Genomic DNA, 21,251 nt, shown 5'->3' on the forward strand with positions numbered 1-21,251 from the left:
AGGAACCTACAGAGAAGCTTTTTCTCACAGTGGATGGTGGGTATATGGAATGAGCTGCCAAAGGAGGTAGTGGGGGCAGGTATTTTAACAACATTTAAAAGACATTTGGGCAGGTACATGGATAAGAAGGATCCATTAGAGGGAGTGGGCCAAACATGAGCAAGTGGGACCAGTGTAGATGGGGCATCTTGGTCAGCCTAGGCAAATTACGCTGAAGGGCCTGTTTCCATGCTATATGTCTCCATGACCTTTCCCTTGTCATTACCTTGTTGCTCTGCTTCACATCGAAAACCGATGTAGGCCACCCCCTCCATGCAACACGTAAGATCCTTTCGCACTTCCCTCATAGAAAACATAGACCTGCTCCGATCCACAGATCCCTGTGATCTCATCCAAGCCCCTCCCACGCTGGAACTTCAGGAAAGCAGATTAGACAGGTTTCACACAAGAAGTTGAGGAAAAGATCATAATTCTTGAACCTGTCCCCAAGAACTACAAGTCCTGCACCATGCTGAAGGCTGTAGCAAAGAAGTACATCCTTGGAGGTTTCCGCAAAAACTTCACTCCTTGCGGGCTCCCTGAATCAGACGACCTCTTGAAGCAGTATGAGGCCACAGGTGACCCAGATACTGCCACAGAACTGCTGGATTCCTTGGATGCAGCAAGACATCAGCGCTGGCAAGAGACTGTAGATCAAGTAACTTTACTTACTCCGGCAGGAAGGCTTGGACTCTCCTTTGTCATCTTGGATCAGCTGCTCCTGCCTGGTACAATCCCCCCAAGGTGTCTGCAAATGCTGTAGCCTCTTGCTTGCTGGCAAACTCGAAGGTCACCACTTCCAAAGAAGCCCGACAAGAAGTGAGACAGAGCCTGACAAAGTCCATATCTTCTTCACCATCCTCAAGCCCCCTTTCTAATCCATCCATCAGTTGATGAAGACAGAGGTCTATCCTCTACTATAGCTGGGAAAGCTTAGTGGGGAGCGAGAATTGGAAGAGTAAATATGCAAGGAGATAGATATTAGTAGTAAGCACAAGGTAGTGATTGTGGGAGATTTCAATATTTCACACATAGACTGGGAAACACATTCTGTAAAAGGGCTGGATGGTTTGGAGTTTATAAAATGTGTGCAGGATAGTTTTTTGCAGCAATACATAGAGGTACCTACTAGAGAAGGGGCAGTGCTGGACCTCCTGTTAGGAAATGAGACAGGTCAGGTGGCGGAGGTATGTGTTGGGGATCACTTCGGGTCCAGTGATCACAATACCATTAGTTTCAATATAATTATGGAGAAGGTCAGAACTGGACCAAGGGTTGAGATTTTTGATTGGAGAAAGGCTAACTTTGAGGAGATGCAAAAGGATTTAAAAGGAGTGAATTGGAATATGTTGTTTTATGGGAAGGATGTAGAAGAGAAATGGAGGACATTTAAAGGTGAAATTTTAAGAGTACAGAATCTTTATGTCCTGGTTCGGTTGAAAGGAAAGAGTAATAATTGGAAAGAGCCATGGTTTTAAAGGGAAATTGGACACTTGGTTCGGAAAAAGAGAGAGATCTACAATAATTATAGGCAGCATGGAGTAAATGAGGTGCTTGAGGAGTATAAAGAATGTAAAAAGAATCTTAAGAAATAAATTAGATATGAGGTTGCTTTGGCAAGTAAGCTGAAAGTAAATCCAAAGGGTTTTTACAGCTATATTAATAGCAAAAGGATAACGAGTGATAAAATTGGTCCATTAGAGAGTCAGAGTGGACAGCTATATGCAGAGCCAAAAGAGATGGGGGAGATATTGAACAATTTATTTTCTTCGGTATTCACCAAGGAGAAGGATATTGAATTATGTGAGGTAAGGGAAACAAGTAGAGTAGCTATGGAAACTATGAGATTCAAAGAAGAGGAAGTACTGACACTTTTGAAAAATATAAAAGTGGATAAGACTCCAGGTCCTGACAGGATATTCCCTAGGACATTGAGGGAAGTTAGTGTAGAAATAGCAGGGGCTAGGACAGAAATATTTCAAATGTCATTAGAAACGGGAATGGTGCCGGAGGATTGGCGTACTACGCATGTTGTTCCATTGTTTAAAAAGGTTTCTAAGAGTAAACCTAGCAATTATAGACCTGTTAGTTTGACGTCAGTGGTGGGCAAATTAATGGAAAGGATACTTAGAGATAATATATATATATAAGCATCTGGATAAACAGGGTCTGATTAGGAACAGTCAACATGGATTTGTGCCTGGAAGGTCATGTTTGACGAATCTTCTTGAATTTTTTGAAGAGGTTGCTAGGGAAATTGATGAGGGTAAAGCGGTGGATGTTGTCTATATGGACTTCAGTAAGGCCTTTGACAAGGTTCCACATGAAAGGTTGGTTAAGAAGGTTCAATTGTTGGATATTAATGGTGGAGTAGCAAGATGGATTGAACAATGGCTGAATGGGAGATGCCAGAGAGTAATGGTGGATGGCTGTTTGTCAGGTTGGAGGCCGGTGACTAGTGGGGTGCCTCAGGGATCTGTGTTGGGTCCACTGTTGTTTGTCATATGCATCAATGATCTGGATGATGGTGTGGTAAATTGGATTAGTAAGTATGCAGATGATACTAAGATAGGTGGTGTTGTGGATAATGAAATAGATTTTCAAAGTCTACAGAGAGATTTAGGCCATTTGGAAGAGTGGGCTGAAAGATGGCAGATGGAGTTTAATGTTGATAAGTGTGAGGTGCTACATCTTGGCAGGACAAATCAAAATAGGACGTACATGGTAAATGGTAGCGAATTGAGGAATGCAGTTGGAACAGAGGGATCTAGTAATAACTGTGCATAGTTCCCTGAAGGTGGAATCTCATGTAGATAGGGTGGTAAAGAAAGCTTTTGGTGTGCTGGCCTTTATAAATCAGAGCATTGAGTATAGAAGTTGGGATGTAATGTTAAAATTGTACAAGGCATTGGTGAGGCCAATTCTGGAGTATGGTGTACAATTTTGGTCGCCAAATTATAGGCAAGATGTCAACAAAATAGAGAGAGGACAGAGGAGATTTACTAGAATGTTGCCTGGGTTTCAGCAACTAAGTTACAGAGAAAGATTGAACAAGTTAGGTCTTTATTCTTTGGAGCGCAGAAGGTTAAGGGGGGACTTGATGGAGGTCTTTAAAATTATGAGAGGGATAGACAGCGTTGACGTGGATAAGCTTTTCCCATTGAGAGTAGGGAAAATTCAAACAAGAGGACATGATTTGAGAATTAAGGGACAGAAGTTTAGGGGTAACATGAGGGGGAACCTCTTTACTCAGAGAGTGGTAGCTGTGTGGAATGAGCTTCCAGTGGAAGTGGTGGAGGCAGGTTCGATCATTTAAAAATAAATTGGATAGGTATATGGACGGGAAAGGAATGGAGGGTTATGGTCTGAGTGTAGGTAGATGGGACTAGGGGAGAATAGGTGTTCGGCATGGACTAGAAGGGCCGAGATGGCCTGTTTCCGTGCTGTAATTGTTATATGGTTATAAAATTCATATTTGATAGTCGGCATGGACTCAGTGGGCCGATGGGCTTGTTTGCATGCTATACCTTTCAATTCAATTCAAATAGAAATAGCATTATTGTTTAAATTTATGTTCTTACTGGGGTACAGGAAGTTCATTGATTCGTCTAACCTGGAAATATTTGTGATGAAATTTGTGCATGGAGTTCTAAAATGGGTAATAAATACAACTCGCGTTACTTGACGTTTTGTGGTTGTTTATATTTTATTACTAACAGAATAACAAATGCCGTCACACTGCTCTTAAAATACAATCAGACTTATCTATAATTACAGCTATATAGCATTGCTTTTTCCATTATTGTTGAGATAATTGAGAAACTTTTCAAACATTAGAAGTTATGTGGATCCATATGAGCTACAATGAACCTGCTGAATGTCATGGCCAGGTTTGGGATGGAATGTAATATTTATTCTTCAGGTAGGCTTTGAACTGTGGGGGAAAAAAATAATTTCAATAATATTTTAATTGTCAAATATTTAACGATTCACCTGCTTAAAGAATACATACATGCTCATGAAACCTAATCCAAATAAAAATACAATGGACTACTACTTCTACTCCTGAAAGGTACAATAAGCAGTAACCACTGACAATTCCCTCTCCACCTGTCAATGTCACACTGGGGACATTCATTCATCCCACAATTAAAAGAAATGTAAAGATGCCAGTTAATGGATACACAAGAGATTGCCAAGACTGGAATCATGAGGGGAAAAACTACTTAAGGACTCATGATTCAGGCAATTTCTATGGAGGCAAATAAACAACATTTCAGATTAGGCCCTTCAGACTGTGTACACTTTATTTTTCCTGCATACTGGCCCCCCCATCACCTAGTTCCCTTTGACTTTTTCATCTGCTTGTCTCCCAACCTTTACTTTCCTCCCACCTCCTTCCTCTGATGCTGCATTTCACTCCCCATCTTCTTATCGGATTCCTCATCTGCCCCTTGATGGCTTCTCCACTTCATCAACCTTGGTTACCATCTCCACCCATTACTCCCCCACCTGCTAATCATCTGCCAATCGAGCCCTCCTTACCTATTTCTTGCTAGTTCTTGCTCAATCCTTCCCCTTATCTCTCTCTACCAACTACCTCCCCTCTACTCCAAGCATACTGATCCAAAATGTCATCTGCCCATTTCCCTCAACAGATGCTGCCCGACCCATGAGTTCCTCCTTCATTTCTTTTTCCGCTAAAAAAGCAGGCAATATTTAAGGAATACTCTCGTTATCTCACAGTAGAAAATTTAGATTAAACATGTTTACAGGTTCCAAAAACAAATTGTCTAATTTCTAATCTATAATATACTTATTCTAAAACATCATTGTATTTATTAATGTACAAAATACACCAAGTCACATACCTTGAGTCATCAGTTGCTAGAGTTGGCTGAGATTTGCTTGAATCATCTGTGTGTTGGTGAGGTTCATTTTTATCTTTGCTGTAGTTACTCTCGTAATAGGGTTTGCTGGAATATATCATCTTGCAAGTTAGTATAACATATTAAGTATGTTTGCCATAGGCTGATTCACCTTGCTGAATACTACTTCTGTTACTTCACAGATGCTACATGGTCATCTGTATATTTTCAACAGTTCTTGTTCTGATTTTATTATAATCAGGTATTTGATTCCAAAAGGCCAAAAACCTTAATTTTTGTTTACGTAGTGGCTGGCCAGTGGCTTTGCTTAAAATATTACATTGATAGTAACTCTTGTCCCCAGTCAGTGATTCACCCCTGCAATTAACAAATGTTCTCATTCTCGTACAGATTGTTGCTCTTTACTCCACAGGCTGGGAAGCAATAAAATTCTGATCTGTTTTCAATTGTTCAAAAACCCCGATGGTCCATTGCCTGCTGCCCAGGTATTGATTCCCTATAAAGCCCTGTCCCATGGTACGAGTTCATTCCAAGAGCTCTCCCGAGTTAAAAAAAAATTAAACTCGTGGTAAGCACGGAGAATGAACGTAGTGGAACGTACATCGGAGCTCGGGGACGTCTCTAAGCGGCTCATAACGCGAATGGCAGGTACTCAGGAAGAATCGCTAAAAGCAGGTAAGCACGGGAAGACTCGTGAAGATTTTTCAACATGTTGAAAAATGTCCACGAGAGCCCCGAGTACCGACGAGTGGCCATTACCGTAAATCTCTGAGTTCGAATCGGCAAACTCGGGAGAGCTCTTGGAATGAACTCCTACCGTGGGACAGGGCTTTGAGACTGAGTTTCCTGTGCTCCCTTTAAACTTACCAGGTTTGCTGGAAATTTTATTATACCGCAGTGTAACATCTTTTTTAGAAAGTAAATTACAACTGCAAGAGAGTATTAATTGGAATAACATCTAAGATTCCAGATAATCTGCCAACTAGACACCACCAAAATCTGGTCGTGCCATATTATTGGAGTACTATCTTTCATTCCACACACTGTGAGGAATGATGTCATTATCTGAGGTTGGGAGCCTGAAACATTATGTTATAGAGGTACAGTGCATTCAGAAAGTATTCAGACCCCTTCACTTTTTCCACATTTTGTTACATTACAGCCTTATTCTAAAATGCATTAAAAAAAAAAATTTCAATCTCTACACAATACCCCCTCAATAAAAAAGTGAAAACGGGTGTTTAGTAATTTTTGCAAAGTAATTAAAAATAAATAAGTTAAATATTACATTTACATAAGTATGATATTACCCTTACCCACATTACCCTTACTGAGTACTTTGTTGAGGCACCTTTGGCAGTGATTACAGCCTCAAGTCTCCTTGGGTATGACGCTACAGGCTTGGCACACCTGTATTTGGGTAATATCTCCCATTCTTCCCTGCAGATCCTCTCAAGCTCTGTCAGATTGGATGGGAAGCGTCGATGCACAACTATTTTCAGGTCCCTACAGAGATATTCGATCACGTTCAAGTCCGGGCTCTGGCTGGGCCACTCAAGGACATTCACCGACTTGTCACGAAGCCAATCCTGCGTTGTCTTGGCTGTGTGCTTAGGGTCGTTGTCCTGTTGGAAAGTGAACCTCTGCACCAGTCTGAGGTCCAGAACGCTCTGGAGCAGGTTTTCATCAAGGATCTCTCTGTACTTTGCTCCATTCATCTTTCCCTCGATCCTGACTAGTCTCCCAGTTCCTGCTGCTGAAAAACATCCCCACAGCATGCTTCGCCGTAGGTATGGTATTGGCCAGGTGATGGTATTGGCCAGGTGATGAGCGGTGCCTGGTTCCCTCCAGACGTGACACTTGGCATTCAGGCCAAAGAGTTCAATCTTGGTTTCATCAGACCAGAGAATCTTGTTTAGGTGCCTTTTGGCAAACTCCAAGCAGGCTGTCATGTGCCTTTTACTGAGGAGTGGCTTCCGTCTGGCCACTCTACCATAAACGCCTGATTGGTGGAGTGCTGCAGATATAGTTGTCCTTCTGGAAGATTCTCCCATCTCCACAGAGGAACTCTGGAGCTCTGTCAGAGTGACCATCGGGTTCCTGGTCACCTCCCTGACCAAGGCCCTTCTCCCCTGATTGTTCAGTTTGGCCGGGCGGCCAGCTCTATGAAGTGGTTTCAAAGTTTTTCCATTGAAGAATGACGGAGGCCACTGTGCTCTTCGGGACCTGCAATGCTGCAGAAATTGTTTTATACCCTTCCCCAGATCTGTGTCTCGACACAATCCTGTCTCGGAGGTCTACGGACAATTCCTTTGTCTTCATGGCTTGGTTTTTGCTCTGACATACACTGTCAACTGTGAGTCCTTATATAGACAGGTGTGTGCCTTTCCAAATCATGTCCAATCAATTTAATTTACCACTGGTGGACTCCAATCAAGTTATAGAAACAGTTCAAGGATAATACAAGAAACAGTTCAAGGATGCACCAAAGCTCAATTTTGAGTGTCATAGCAAAGGGTTTGAATACTTGTGTAAATTTGATATTTCTGTTATTTCTTTATAATTACTTTGCAAAAATCCCTAAACAACTGTTTTCCCTTTTTTTTATTATGAGGTATTGTGTGTAGATTGATGATAACATTATTGAATATAATCCTTTAGAATAAGGCTGTAAACGTAACAAAATGTGGAAAAAGTGAAACAGTCTGAATACTTTCTGAATGTACTGTATAGATGCCATGAAATCAAACGAGAGGGAAAACAGACCCTGCAAGTCCCTCTTTACTATCAAGCACCAATTTACAGTTATCCCACATGTATCCCATTTTAGACTCTGTTCACATTCCCATCAACTCCTTCAAGATTTTTTTTTAAAACAGGCTCTCCGGCCCACCGAGTCCGCACACTGACCATCGATCACCAGTTCACATGAGTTCTGTTATCTCGCTTTCTCATCCACTCCATACACACCGGTGGCAATGTTACAAATGTCAATTAACCTACAGACCCACACGTCTTTGAGATGTGAGAGAAAACTGGAGCAACCAGAGCAAACCCATATGGTCACAGAGAGAACATGGAATCTCCACACAGACAGCACCTGTGGTCAGGATCAAACCTAAGTCAATGCCACTGTGAGGCAGCAGCTCGACCAACTGCGCTACTCTGCTGCCCAGATTCTACCACTCACTTACACACTAGCGACAATTTATGTTGGCCAATTAACTTATTGTTGTGTAATGAGACCTGTACACAGGAGTAACAACTCATAGTCTTTATTGCAACACAAGCGGAGGAAACATTACATGGTATCATCTCTGTAGTCAGCATCAAGTCTGACCGTGAGATGGTGAAGTGCCGTTATCAATTGTCCGGGGTAGGGATGAAGATCCGGACTGGACTACATACGGAATGTGCAGCATGCATAATATGTGTGGTGATAGATATAGTAAAGGCAGACTAATATGGTTTAGTCTACACTTACTAACCTGCTGCTCTTGGGTGTGGGCATCTGGTCACAGGGAGAATATGCAAACTTCACAAAGACAGCTTTGGATATCGGGATTGAACCCATTTGAGGTGGATGGGAGCCCATTGAACTAGGAAAACATTATTTGGGCAAAAGGGGGTTGGAGAATCAACTTTAAGAGTAAGAGAAATGATAAATGAGAAGGTGAGGCCAGGAAAGAACTGGAGCTCTTAATGTACATATCAAGAAAGTTTCCATTGATACATGCCAAAACTAGAAGTCATTAGTCAATCCCAATTGGGAATTCAAGAATCACTCCCTTAGCAAAGAATGCTTAGAATGGGGAATGTGCTAATCTGGTAGTAAATGAGGTTTGGTGTGTGTTAGAAGAAGCTGGACAAGCAGAGAGGAAAAACAAGGGTTTCTTTACTGCCTGCTATACCTGCATGCTTACTTTCATTGACTGATGAACAAACCTATGTCGCCTAGTTTTTGACACCACTATCCCTTTCTAAAGATTGTGATTATATTCCCCATCTATGCCCCCAATAATTGTATAAACCTCTCTGTTAACCCCTCAGTTGCCTGCACTCCATTGAGAACAATCCCAGCCAATCCAATTTCTCTTTGTAACTATAGCCCTTCCTTCCCAATGGAAAACTTCTGCACTCTCTCCAGCGATACCTTTCGATAATGAGGAGACTAAAATTGCATTCAATATTCCAAGTGTGGCATATACAGCTGCACATGATGTCCCAACTTTTATACTCAATACTCCTGCCTAAGAAAGGCAGGCAAGCTTCACTACACTATCCACCTGTGTTACCATTTTCAGAGAGCTATGAACTTTTATCCCAATGTGGCTCTGTACATCAATATTTATAAGTTACCTACCATGAATGTCCATGGGGGGGGGGGGGGGATGGGGGATGTTGTTCGTTATTGCCAATTGTCCACTATAACCAAGTAAGGGATTACCAAGTAATGGAGTATCATTGTATAAGTAGAAGAAACAAAGAACTGCAGCTGCTGGTTAATACACAAATGGACACAAAGTATCGGAGTAACTCAGTGGGTTAAGCCCCTGTTCCACTTACGTGTCCTTGGCACGCTAGTTACGCGACCTCGTGGCCGCTATGTGACGCGACGGTCCCGCGAAGGTCGCGTGCGATTTCATGTGCCCGTGTGACGTCATTTGAAGATGGACACAAAATGCAGGAGTAACTAAGAGGGACCGGCAGCAACTCTGGAGAGAAGCAATGGGTGACGTTTCGTGTCGAGACTCTTCTTCAGTCTGAAAGAAGGTTCTTGACCCGAAATGTCACCCATTGCTTCTCTCCAGAGATGCTGCCGGTCCTGCTGAGTTACTCCTGCATTTTGTGTCCATCTTCAATTTTCTTGGCCGTGCTCTGGGAGTAGAAGTGGGGGCGGATCTGGACCGCAACGGCCGTGAGCCCCAGGCCGAGTTCGGCGATCGTTTGCCTGCTTCTGCTGCTGTTGGAGGTGAGATGTTGCGTCGCGCCAGGGTCTTGGGCCTGTCCCACTTTGGTCGTCAGTTACATGACAGGCCGTTGGTGCGCGAAGATTTTGTTTGCTACAAAAATTTTGGAGCCCTGCGCGATGTCGCGCACAACTACATACGCTCCCGTGCTTCTCAGTGGGACCGGCACCACGCGGCCATACAATGCCCATGCACCTCAATTTGCATGTCAAGGACACGTAAGTGGGACAGGCCCTTTAGGCCGCATCTCTGAACATGGATAGGTAACATTTTGGGTCGAGACCTTTCTTCAGGCTCTCGGTCTGGAACTGGTGAATTTAGGCGAGGATCGGCTGAGTGGTGGTGGCCCGCAGGCGGCCGGAATACATGTAAGGAGTGCGGCGGCAGGCCTGGCCTGGAAGTGGCAGAGGAAGCCGTGTGGGTCGGTGGTAGCAGCAGTAGGTCCGGTCTGGAACCAGCTAGAGGGGCCAGAGTTGGTGTCAGCCACCCAGCCTGGTCATGAAGGAATGTAGATGCTGCCGAGGCGACGGTGTGGGCCAGGTGTGGCATTGGCAGCACAGGTTCGGTCGGACGGACCACTTTAACTGAAATCTATTATAATGAGGTCCGTAATAATGAGGGGTTGCTATAGATTTAAAATCCACATCAAAGTATCCAGCGTTGAGGGATTTTATTTTCACTTTGATCTGGAATTTTAAGCCTGAAAAACTGCTGGAAGTTATTGAGAGGGAGTTGATAAGAGGATGTGGAATTCACAGGATTATGAATGTAAAGCAGGAATGGTCATCAACGGCTGAAACATTGCTTTTACTGCATCACTAAGAGTGACAGAGACTTTTTTGTCCTTATAATTATTTTAAATAACTTACCCAAAAAGGAACTTTATGTATCCTGGAGGCATTCTGTGTCCAGAATGCTCAAATCCGGCATTTTGAAACTTCTTACGACAAACTCCCATGTAAGATATTTTTCCGATCATAAATCCAAGTATTCCAGCCACTGTAAAACCATATTCAGAAAATGGGGGTGAGAATGATTGCAAAATCTGACTGCCAAGAAATGTGAAACAACATTAAATGTTTGGGAGGAGAGAGTTTCCTGTGGAGACAGTTGTGATGAGCAGAAATTTCTACTGATCAGCTCATATTTAATCCATCTTGTTCTTCAGTATTTATGCCTACAAAGAGGAGGACACACTAAAGGACCTTGGACCTTGTAAACTCGACTATATTCAGCAAAGGATACAAATCCAGTCGCAGTAATTATAAAATAAAGTGAAGCTGTTTGCCGCAGGTAAGGTCTTCACCAGAATCATGTAGGGCGGCACGGTGGTGCAGCAGTAGAGTTGCTGCCTTACAGCGCTTACTGCGCCAGAGTCCCGGGTTCGATCCCGACTACAGGTGCTGTCTGTACGGAGTTTGGATGATCCCCCCGTGACCGTGTGGGTTTTCTCTGAGATCTTCAATTTCCTCCCGCACTCCAAAGATGTACAGGTTTGTAGGTTAATTGGCTTGGTATAAATGTAGAATTGTCCCTAGTGTGTGTACGATAGTGTTAATGTGCAGGGATCGCTGATCGGTGCTGACTTGGTGGGTCAAATGGCCTGTTTCTAAACTAAACTAAACTAAACTAAAGAATCCTCTTTTCTTGACCTCACCAAGACCATTGATTCCATCAACTGGAAGAAACCATGAAACTTCCTTTTCAAATATACCTGCGCACAGAAATTCAAATACATCATATGCCTACTTCACAATAGCATGCAAATTGCAGTCTGCACCAGCGGGTCCACTACAATCCTGATTGCAGTGCAGACTGGTGTCAAGGAATGTTAGGACAACCTGGCAGAGGACAGATAAGAGAGTGGCATTTAAGAGACTTTCAGCTAGGTACATTGATATACAGAGAGAGAGGGATATGGATCACTTGTAGGCAGAGGAATTAGTTTAATCTGGCATCATGTTTGCCATGACCACCATGGGCCAGCGGGCCTGTTCTTGTGCTGTATGTTCTATCTTCTAATGGCAAGGATTGCATGTGTCAGAAGAGCACAGAAACCCTGTGTAAATGGCAAAAACAGTTCAAACTACCCCTCCCCCCCCCCCCCCCCCACCCCGCCCCCGCCCACACTTTGGGCACCTCCTCCATCCACAACAGTCCCACGTTCTGCAGGTCCCACGTTCACCTTATTGGTCACTGAAAAATCCGCAGAACTAGAGGGGAAGTAAATCATCCTCAATCTTGAGGTACCACCCCAAAACAGAAGATGATTTGTGGCAGGTTTCAGATGAGTTCCCGTCAATGAGTTTCCAGAACTAATGAATTCACACTGTTGCTGCAGTGTTGCAAAAGAGTTTAAAGCCATGGAATGTTTAAATGTCTTAATGTTGACATTTTCTCCATGTCTGAAGAAGGATCTCAACCCGAAACATCGCCTATTCCTTCTCTCCATTGATGCTACCTCACCCGCTGAATTTCACCAACATTTTTGTCTACCTTAAAGGGATGAAAGGTCAGTGCAGAGTGGAAACAATGCTCCAGTGAAGACCAAACTTCAGCAGATAAGTGACCGCGCAGATAACGAGGAAGAAAAGGCTGTTGCAAGGTATTCCATGTCAATAAAATGCATTGAACTGTCACTTCCTTCTTCCTCCATAGCGAGTTCAGGTAACAATCTTCAAATGAAAACAAATCTGCCATGAACTTTTCCACAACTCTTCGCTGCCTTTTCATATTTGAGGTTTACAAGGTTAATTCCCGGGATGGCGGGACTGTCATATGCTGAGAGAATGGAGCAGCTGGGCTTGTACACTCTGGAGTTTAGAAGGATGAGAGGGTATCTTATTGAAACATATAAGATTGTTAAGGGTTTGGACATGCTGGAGGCAGGAAACATGTTCCCGATGTTGGGGGAGTCCAGAACCAGGGGCCACAGTTTAAGAATAAGAGGTAGGCCATTTAGAACGGAGACGAGGAAACACTTTTTCTCACATAGAGTTGTGAGTGTGTGGAATTCTCTGCCTCAGAGGGCGGTGGAGGCAGGTTCTCTGGATGCTTTCAAGAGAGAGCTGGATAGGGCTCTTAAAGATAGTGGAGTCAGGGGATATGGGGAGAAGGCAGGAACGGGATACTGATTGGGGATGATCAGCCATGATCACATTGAATGGTGGTGCTGGCTTTAAGGGCCGAATGGCCTACTCCTGCACCTATTGTCTATTGTCTATTGTCTACTGTCATATGGTAGATAGGAATTGCTAGATGAAGCATTCCCAGGAGGAATGCTATTCAGGCTGGTGCGAGGCTTCTCATCATTTTGTCTTGGACATGAAAGAAAATCAGTCCATAGAATGTAACTGACTCAATGTAAATCCCCTAATGGTTTCTGTGATCGCAATTTCCAACATGACACACAATGTTTTGCAGTTTAATCGACACCACAGTATAAATCATTAACTTACGTGCAACTTTAGGGATCAGCCCATACTTTTTTGAAGGAGAAAGAATTCCTACAGATGAAACATAAAAAATTGTTACAATTTCGTGCAAAATTAATTGATATTTTATTTGTTGAAATATTATTTTGTTTTGTCTTTACAGAGCTTAAATTCCTCAAATCTGTAGCTTCAAAGTAAATTAAAAAACTTAATAACCCTCTATCACCCCCCACCCACCTTCTTTTCATCTCTGGCTTTTGTCCAACCATCCGCCTATTAAAACCCCGCCTCGCCTGTGTTTGTCTATTACCTGCCAGGCTTTGTCCAGCGCCTAGAGCCAACATATGCTGGAGTAATTCAGCGCGACAGGCATCATCTCATGAGAGAAAGAATGGGTGATCTTTCGGGCCGAGACCCTTCTTTAGACTCTCACAAAAAGCTGGAGTAACTCAGTTGAACAGGCAGCATCTATAACCATATAACCATATAACAATTACAGCACGGAAAACAGGCCATCTCGGCCCTTCAAGTCCGTGCCGAACACTTATTTTTCCCCTAGTCCCATCTACCTGCACTCAGACCATAACCTTCCATTCCTTTCCCGTCCATATACCTATCCAATTTATTTTTAAATGATAAAATCAAACCTGCCTCCACCACTTCCACTGGAAGCTCATTCCACACAGCTACCACTCTCTGCGTAAAGAAGTTCCCCCTCATGTTACCCCTAAACTTCTGTCCCTTAATTCTCAAATCATGTCCTCTTATTTGAATCGTCCCTACTCTCAATGGGAAAAGCTTATCCACGTCAACTCTGTCTATCCCTCTCATAATTTTAAAGACCTCTATCAAGTCCCCCCTTAACCTTCTGCGCTCCAAAGAATAAAGACCTAACTTGTTCAACCTTTCTCTGTAACTTAGTTGCTGAAACCCAGGCAACATTCTAGTAAATCTCCTCTGTACTCTCTCTATTTTGTAGACATCCTTCCTATAATTAGGCGACCAAAATTGTACACCATACTCCTGAATTGGCCTCACCAATGACTTGTACAATTTTAACATTACATCCCAACTTCTATAATCAATGCTCTGATTTATAAAGGCCAGTACACCAAAAGCTTTCTTTACCACCCTATCTACATGAGATTCCACCTTCAGGGAACTATGCACAGTTAAACCGAGATCCCTCTGTTCAATTGCATTCCTCAATTCGCTACCATTTACCATGTACGTCCTATTTTGATTTGTCCTGCCAAGATGTAGCACCTCACACTTATCAGCATTAAACTCCATCTGCCATCTTTCAGCCCACTCTCTGGAGACAAGGAATGGGTGACGTTCCGGGTCGAGACCCTTCTTCAGACCTTTTTGTCTTTTTTTTGTCCTTTTGTCCTTTTTGTCCTTTTGTCCTTTTTTTTGGACCTGCGCCTCCTCTCTTCGAGCTTTCTTTGCCCCCCCCCCCCCCCCCCCCCCCCCCCCAACTCTTTACAGTCTGAAAAAGGGTCCCGAACCATAAATTCATTCCTAAAGCATTCAAAGTGTGGAATTACAGCAACAGATAGAAGAAATAAACTTGCGGATTATCTTTTTAAAATATCATTCATTAGTCAGGGTGTGTAACCTGCTGCTGAATATGTGTTTATCTACGGGAGGTTAGAAGTGGGTTATAAAGTGGTTGGCATCGTAGATAGCAAAGATGGTTGTCAAAAATTGCAACGGGATCTTGATTGGATGGACAGGTGGGCTGAGGAATGGTTAATGGAGTTTAATACAGAGAAGTGCGAGGTGTTGCATTTTGGGAAGAGTGTGTAACATATCATTGAATACATGCCTACTTCACCATAGAGAGCAAATTCCAGCACCGCTCCTTTGGATCATCCACCAAAATTAAAGTTGATTGGGAGAATTTGAACCAACCCAAATGTTACCAATTGGTTATCTTTATACTTTTACGTTGCAGATTAATCTTTTATGATACCTTTGTGCACCAAACCTGTGGTAACCAGCATACTTCCAAGAGATAAAGGCACAGCTGAAAAGCAAAATTTACACAGATGAACAGCATTCTATCAAATATTTTAATGCAAAACAAGTATCTGCACAATTGTATAAAAATACCTTTATAATAATATCTGCAAATTTACAATGGCAGACGGGATGAAATTTCCTATTTCTAAAATGTAGAACACTACTACTACCGGGAAATAAAACTGTTAACAAATGTAGAATCATAATGGTGTAAAACATGGAAACAGACCCTTTGGCCCATCTTTCCGGGCCTACCAAGTTGGCGTACTGGGCTAGTCCCTTTTTGCATATATTTGGCCCACTGCCCTCTAAATCCTCCGAATACACATTTCTGTCCAAATTTATTTTAAAAGTCATAATCGTATCCACCTTTATAGCATCTATGTTACCCCTGAGGTCCTTCTTAAATCTCTCCCGTCTCAGTTTAAACCTCTACCCTCTAGTTTTAGAATTATCGACCCTTGCAGAAAGACTGTGAGCATTCGCTATATCCATGCCCCTCATGGATATGCACCACAATAAGGTCACCCCTCAGCCTCATACACTCCAAAAATCCTAGCCTCTCTAACCTCTCCCAACAATTCAAGCCCACAAGGTAACATCCTAATGAATCTCTTTTACAGTCTCTCCAAGTTAATGTGACTGACCCTATTGCCTGCAGCTGGGCAACCAAAACTGCACGCAGTACTCCAAGTATGGTTTCACCAATGACTTGTACTGCCGCATCATGACGTCTGAACTGTTCATGATTATTATTCAATATTCTGGGGTTGTCGATATATCAGTGGCAGAGTTAAGAAAATAAAATCCAATAAGATCAGCCGCAACAATGCAGCCATATCCTAACTACATGATAATTACAGCCACCAATACACAACCAAATAGATTATTCATGCAAACACATTGGCTTTCAATTGCTTAGAATTGTAAAACACAAGTGAAAAGAATATTAAAGTGTGACACACATTTAGAACATAAGTAAATCAGAACATACCTCTGAACCAGAAACTCTCTGACTTGCATTCCTTTACGATCTTCGCAGCTTTCTGATCACTGAAAGTGCTAACACATCCACCCTGTGAAGAAAAAAATGAAAAGCTATATATTAGATAAATACAAGGAACTACAGATGCTGTGTTACAAAACAAAAGACACAAAATATAGCAGTAACTCAATGGGTTAGGAAGTATTTCTGGAGGACATGGTTGTCATGGATGACATTGTTGCTGTTTATTATTATTGCCACATGTCCCAAAATACAGTCAAAAGCATTTGTTTACATACTATCCTATAAAAAAAAAAGACTATACAAATAAGCCGTCCAGAGTACAAAAATAAAGGATAAAGGGCCCAACATTTAGTGCAAAGATATAGAATTGAAATCCGATAAAGTCATGATGAGAGATAGGTGGATACAAGTGCTGGGGGGTGGGGGGGGGGGGGGTTGATAGACAATTTCAAAGAATGAACATTGAATTCTTCAATTTTATGTAACGCCTCCAAACAACCCTTCCTTCACCCCCTCCCCTTACTCTTCCCTGTGCCCCACCTGAACTTGCACCCATTTCACCCGTTCCAACTTCCTTTCCATCTATATTTCTTCCTTGCTTCACAATTTGCACCTTTTCTGTCCTTATCTCACACCTTTTCTCTTTTTATCTCTGACCTTTGGCCAACCATCAGCCTAGCAAAAAAATCCCTCACCTGTATCCACCTATCACTCACAAGAAGTGAAGTCTGAAGAAGGGTCTTGACCCGAGATGTTGCCTGTCCCACCGAGTTACTCCAGCTTTTTGTGTCTAGCATTCATAAGTATTTGTCCTGCCTTTCCTCTCTTCCAACTTACATATAGGTACTACAAATTAAATTATGGTAACGGAGGTTGCATGTCTGAATTCGGAAATGAGTATTTGTAGACAGCAATTTGGACATTTTCAAGACATGTCAGGATAACAAAGGTCGATGGAAATAAACTATTTCTACTGAAACTATTTCTACTATAATCTAAAATCAGCATCAGTCCTTTGAGGAATGAAGTAGGACATACTGCTACAAATAGAGAAATAGAGAGCATTGGAGTATGGAACTTTTCTCTGGTAATGTTAATTGATGCTAAATAATTATTAATTATAAATCTGACATTGATATTTTGATAACCAGAGGGATATAAATGTGATCATACACCACCCATAAACACACTGAAGTGAAAAACCGATTCAAGGAGCTAATTAGTTCACTCTGGTTCTGATGTTCCATAAAGTGAGGTCAATTAACGCCACTCCTGGGGATAGATTGTTGACCGAGGTCCACCAGAGGCTCATCGATTCCTAGAAACACTGATTAAACTTAAGGGCCTGTCCCACGAGCATGCGGCTCCATGCGGCAAGCACGACCTAACGTGGTCGCTTGAGCCGTACGGCCTCGTGGGGCCGGTCCCACTTCGATCGCCGGAGCCGTATGGAGTTGTGCAGGGCTGGTCCCGACATCGCGCGGGGCTCCGAAAAACTGACCGTGTTCAAAAACGCCGTACACAGCATCTTGACGCCGTACGTCACGCGCGAACTTCCCGCGGACTTCGCTCGAACTTCACGTCACTCACTCGACCTCCGCGCGGCTCCCACTTCCGGTTTGGTCGCGCTCGCCGCATGCAGGCACATGCTGGTGGGAGCGGCCCTGTACGGGGATCACTCGACCGCGCAGCCCCCGCTTCCGGTTTGGTCGCGCTTGTCGCATGCAGGTTGCATGTTCGTGGGACAGGCCCTTTACTCCAAACCCGCTCCAACACAGACTAAATCCTATTATTTTCTCCAACTCTGTTGCATCAATTTTGACGATATCAAATTTCTTACAAATGCTTTTGATATGCCTTTCTTTTACTTAACCATAGATTCTCTACATGATTGATGTCAGGGATTTTGACCATATCTGTTCCATTTTCCACACTCTACTCTCATCCCTAACCTTCCCTGCCAACCAGCTCACTTGTCTCTACCAGCCTATTAGCCTCCACATTCAACAGATCATTTTGTGTCATTTCTGACAAAAGAAGACCAATGCAACCAACAAACAACAGAGTTACAGCACTGCACTCTGCAGCATCCTGGTGTTCCCACCTGAAACTTCACCTATCCATGTTCTCCAGATATGCTGCCAGACCCACTGAGTTACTTCAGCCCTGTTGTGTCCTTTTGTGTAAAAGGATTGTTTCTACAATCAGATGCTATGGACTTTTCTCAGACTTTACTGCTTTAGGGGAAAGCCTGCCCCTTTCCCCTCTGACCAGAAAAGTGGTTTCTCCATCCACAGTGGTGAGTTCATCAAACATAACTCACATTTGCGGATGACACGAAGCTGGGGGGCAGTGTTAGCTGTGAGGAGGATGCTAGGAGGCTGCAAGGTGACTTGGATAGGTTGGGTGAGTGGGCAACTGTATGGCAGATGCAGTATAATGTGGATAAATGTGAGGTTAGCCACTTTGGTGGCAAAAACAGGAAAGTAGACTATTATCTGAATGGTGGCCGATTAGGAAAAGGGGAGATGCAACGAGACCTGGGTGTCATGGTACACCAGTCATTGAAAGTAGGAATGCAGGTGCAGTAGGTAGTGAAGAAAGCAAATGGTATGTTAGCATTCATAGCAAAAGGATTTGAGTATAAGAGCAGGGAGGTTCTACTGCAGTTGTACAGGGTCTTGGTGAGACCACACCTGGAGTATTGCGTACAGCTTTGGTATCCTAATCTGAGGAAAGACATTCTTGCCATAGAGGGAGTACAGAGAAGGTTCACCAGACTGATTCCTGGGATGGCAGGACTTTCATATGAAGAAAGACTGGATAGACTCGGCTTGTACACGCTGGAATTCAGAAGATTGAGAGGGGATCTTATAGAAACTTACAAAATTCTTAAGGGGTTGGACAGGCTAGATGCAGGAAGATTATTCCCGATGTTGGGGAAGTCCAGCACTAGGGGTCACAGTTTAAGGATAAGAGGGAAGTCTTTTAGGACCGAGATGAGAAAATCATTTTTTACACAGAGAGTGGTGAATCTGTGGAATTCTCTGCCACAGAAGGTAGTTGAGGCCAGTTCATTGGCTATATTTAAGAGGGAGTTAGATGTGGCCCTTGTGGCTAAAGGGATCAGGGGGTATGGAGAGAAGGCAGGGATGGGATACTGAGTTGGATGATCAGCCATGATCATATTGAATGGCGGTGCAGGCTCGAAGGGCCGAATGGCCTACTACTGCACCTATTTTCTATGTTTCTATGTTTCTTTAATATAAAATTCTTTCTGGAAAGCAATTAACAATTAAAAGAAAAATACTTCTTTAAAAATATGTTTTACTGTTACTAGTTTATTGAAAAAACTAAGAAGAAAGAAGCCATTGGTCAAAGTACCTGCCTCATAAAATAAACTGTAGTTAGTGCACTGAACAGACGGGGTTGGGACTAACAGATTTCAACAATGCCAATAATATTTTCATTCAGCTATGTCACATAATGTTGAACATTGCCATAGTTTCAGCCCCACCCAGTTAAACCAGTTTGGCCTTGTAAAATGTCTTAGTTTAAGTATTCAAGGCCTTCTCTATCAATGCTTGCCTTCCTGACACATTGCAAGGGCTGAAAAGACAAACACAGAGCTGTACATTGTGAATCTTGAAGTTAGAACTTTAAAATCTTAGGATTTATGATTTAGTAACATGAAAAGTAGAAACAGGAGGAGGCTATTGATCCCTTTGGCCTGCTCTAAATAAGATCATGGTGGATCTTTCACCTTTAGATCCCTCATCATTGTCCAGGTATTTACTCAGTGTTTCAAGCAACTGATGGACCCTGGTCCTTTTCCCTGCTTTGTTTGGTTTATAAAAATCATATTGCTTTTCATTAAACAAATGTGGACAGGCCATTTGGTGGAGGTTCACTTTACACTGAACAAATACCACAGAATTTTAAAACACAGAATCTGCAAATGTTAGACATTTTGGAAATGATGGACATAGTGATGAAGGTTGACAGAAAGTTGATCAGAATTTTGTTCTGCACTTTAAATCTCTCAAAGGTTGCTCTTGTATTTAACATTATGGAATAGACAAACTTTTCTTACTTACTTTTCCACATGGTTCACGTTGTTGATTTTGATGCTGGGATGTTTCACTGGACATTGTTGTTCTGATTAAACACTGTTCACTGAACTGGAAGTCAAAGTCCCCAGCTCTCTTGTGAACTACTTCCTATTGCATTAAATCTCTCTTTTGCATAGCTCCACCTATTTATGCGTTGTAACGCTGCCAGTCCTTTCCTCCCATGTTTTGTTGGCAATGTTTCCAAGACTGTTTCAGTTACTGAGAAATTCTTTTCATTCCTCTTCAAAGACTTTAGCTGATAAACTGTACAACTTTTCAGAAATATATCCAGCCCAAAAATGTTTTCTCCTTAATGCAGTAGTTGGAACTTTCAGGAGAAAAATGATCTTTGAATAATCTGACAGGATTTTAGAAGCAAAGAACTGCAGATGCTGGATAATACACAAAAGGGTACATGGTGCTGGAGTAAATCAGGGGTTCAGGCAGCATCTCTGGAGAAGATGGATAGGTGACGTTTTAGGGTCGAGACCCTTCTTCAGAAGAATATTCAAAATTCTTTTTTGTTAAAAAAGAAAATTGTCCTGACAGAACATTAGTCTGAGTTTAAGAAGGAACTGCAGATGCTGGAAAATTGAAGGTAGACAAAAGTGCTGGAAAAACTCAGCGGGTGCAGCAGCATATATGGAGCGAAGGAAATAGGCAACGTTTCGGGCCGAAATCCTTCTTCAGACTGAATATTAGTCTGTTTAGGAAGGAACTGCAGATGCTGGTTCATGCCGACACAAAATGCTGGAGTTACTCAGTGGGTC

At 42.6% G+C, this 21,251-nt stretch overlaps 1 protein-coding gene across 1 annotated transcript; it reads right to left on the minus strand.

The window, feature by feature from the left end:
* Positions 1-3,721: 3,721 nt before the first annotated feature.
* LOC116977703 (OCIA domain-containing protein 2-like) lies at positions 3,722-20,622 on the minus strand. Its single transcript, XM_033028389.1, has 7 exons — positions 20,467-20,622; positions 16,355-16,436; positions 15,311-15,364; positions 13,357-13,404; positions 10,768-10,897; positions 4,911-5,015; positions 3,722-3,973 (listed from the first exon to the last, which is right to left on the minus strand). The coding sequence occupies exons 1-7, from the start codon at positions 20,518-20,520 to the stop codon at positions 3,958-3,960; spliced, it is 489 nt and encodes a 162-aa protein (XP_032884280.1). The 5' UTR covers positions 20,521-20,622; the 3' UTR covers positions 3,722-3,957.
* Positions 20,623-21,251: the final 629 nt, after the last annotated feature.

The sequence above is a fragment of the Amblyraja radiata genome, chromosome 1, assembly GCF_010909765.2.
Source record: "Amblyraja radiata isolate CabotCenter1 chromosome 1, sAmbRad1.1.pri, whole genome shotgun sequence".
Lineage (NCBI taxonomy): Eukaryota > Metazoa > Chordata > Chondrichthyes > Rajiformes > Rajidae > Amblyraja > Amblyraja radiata.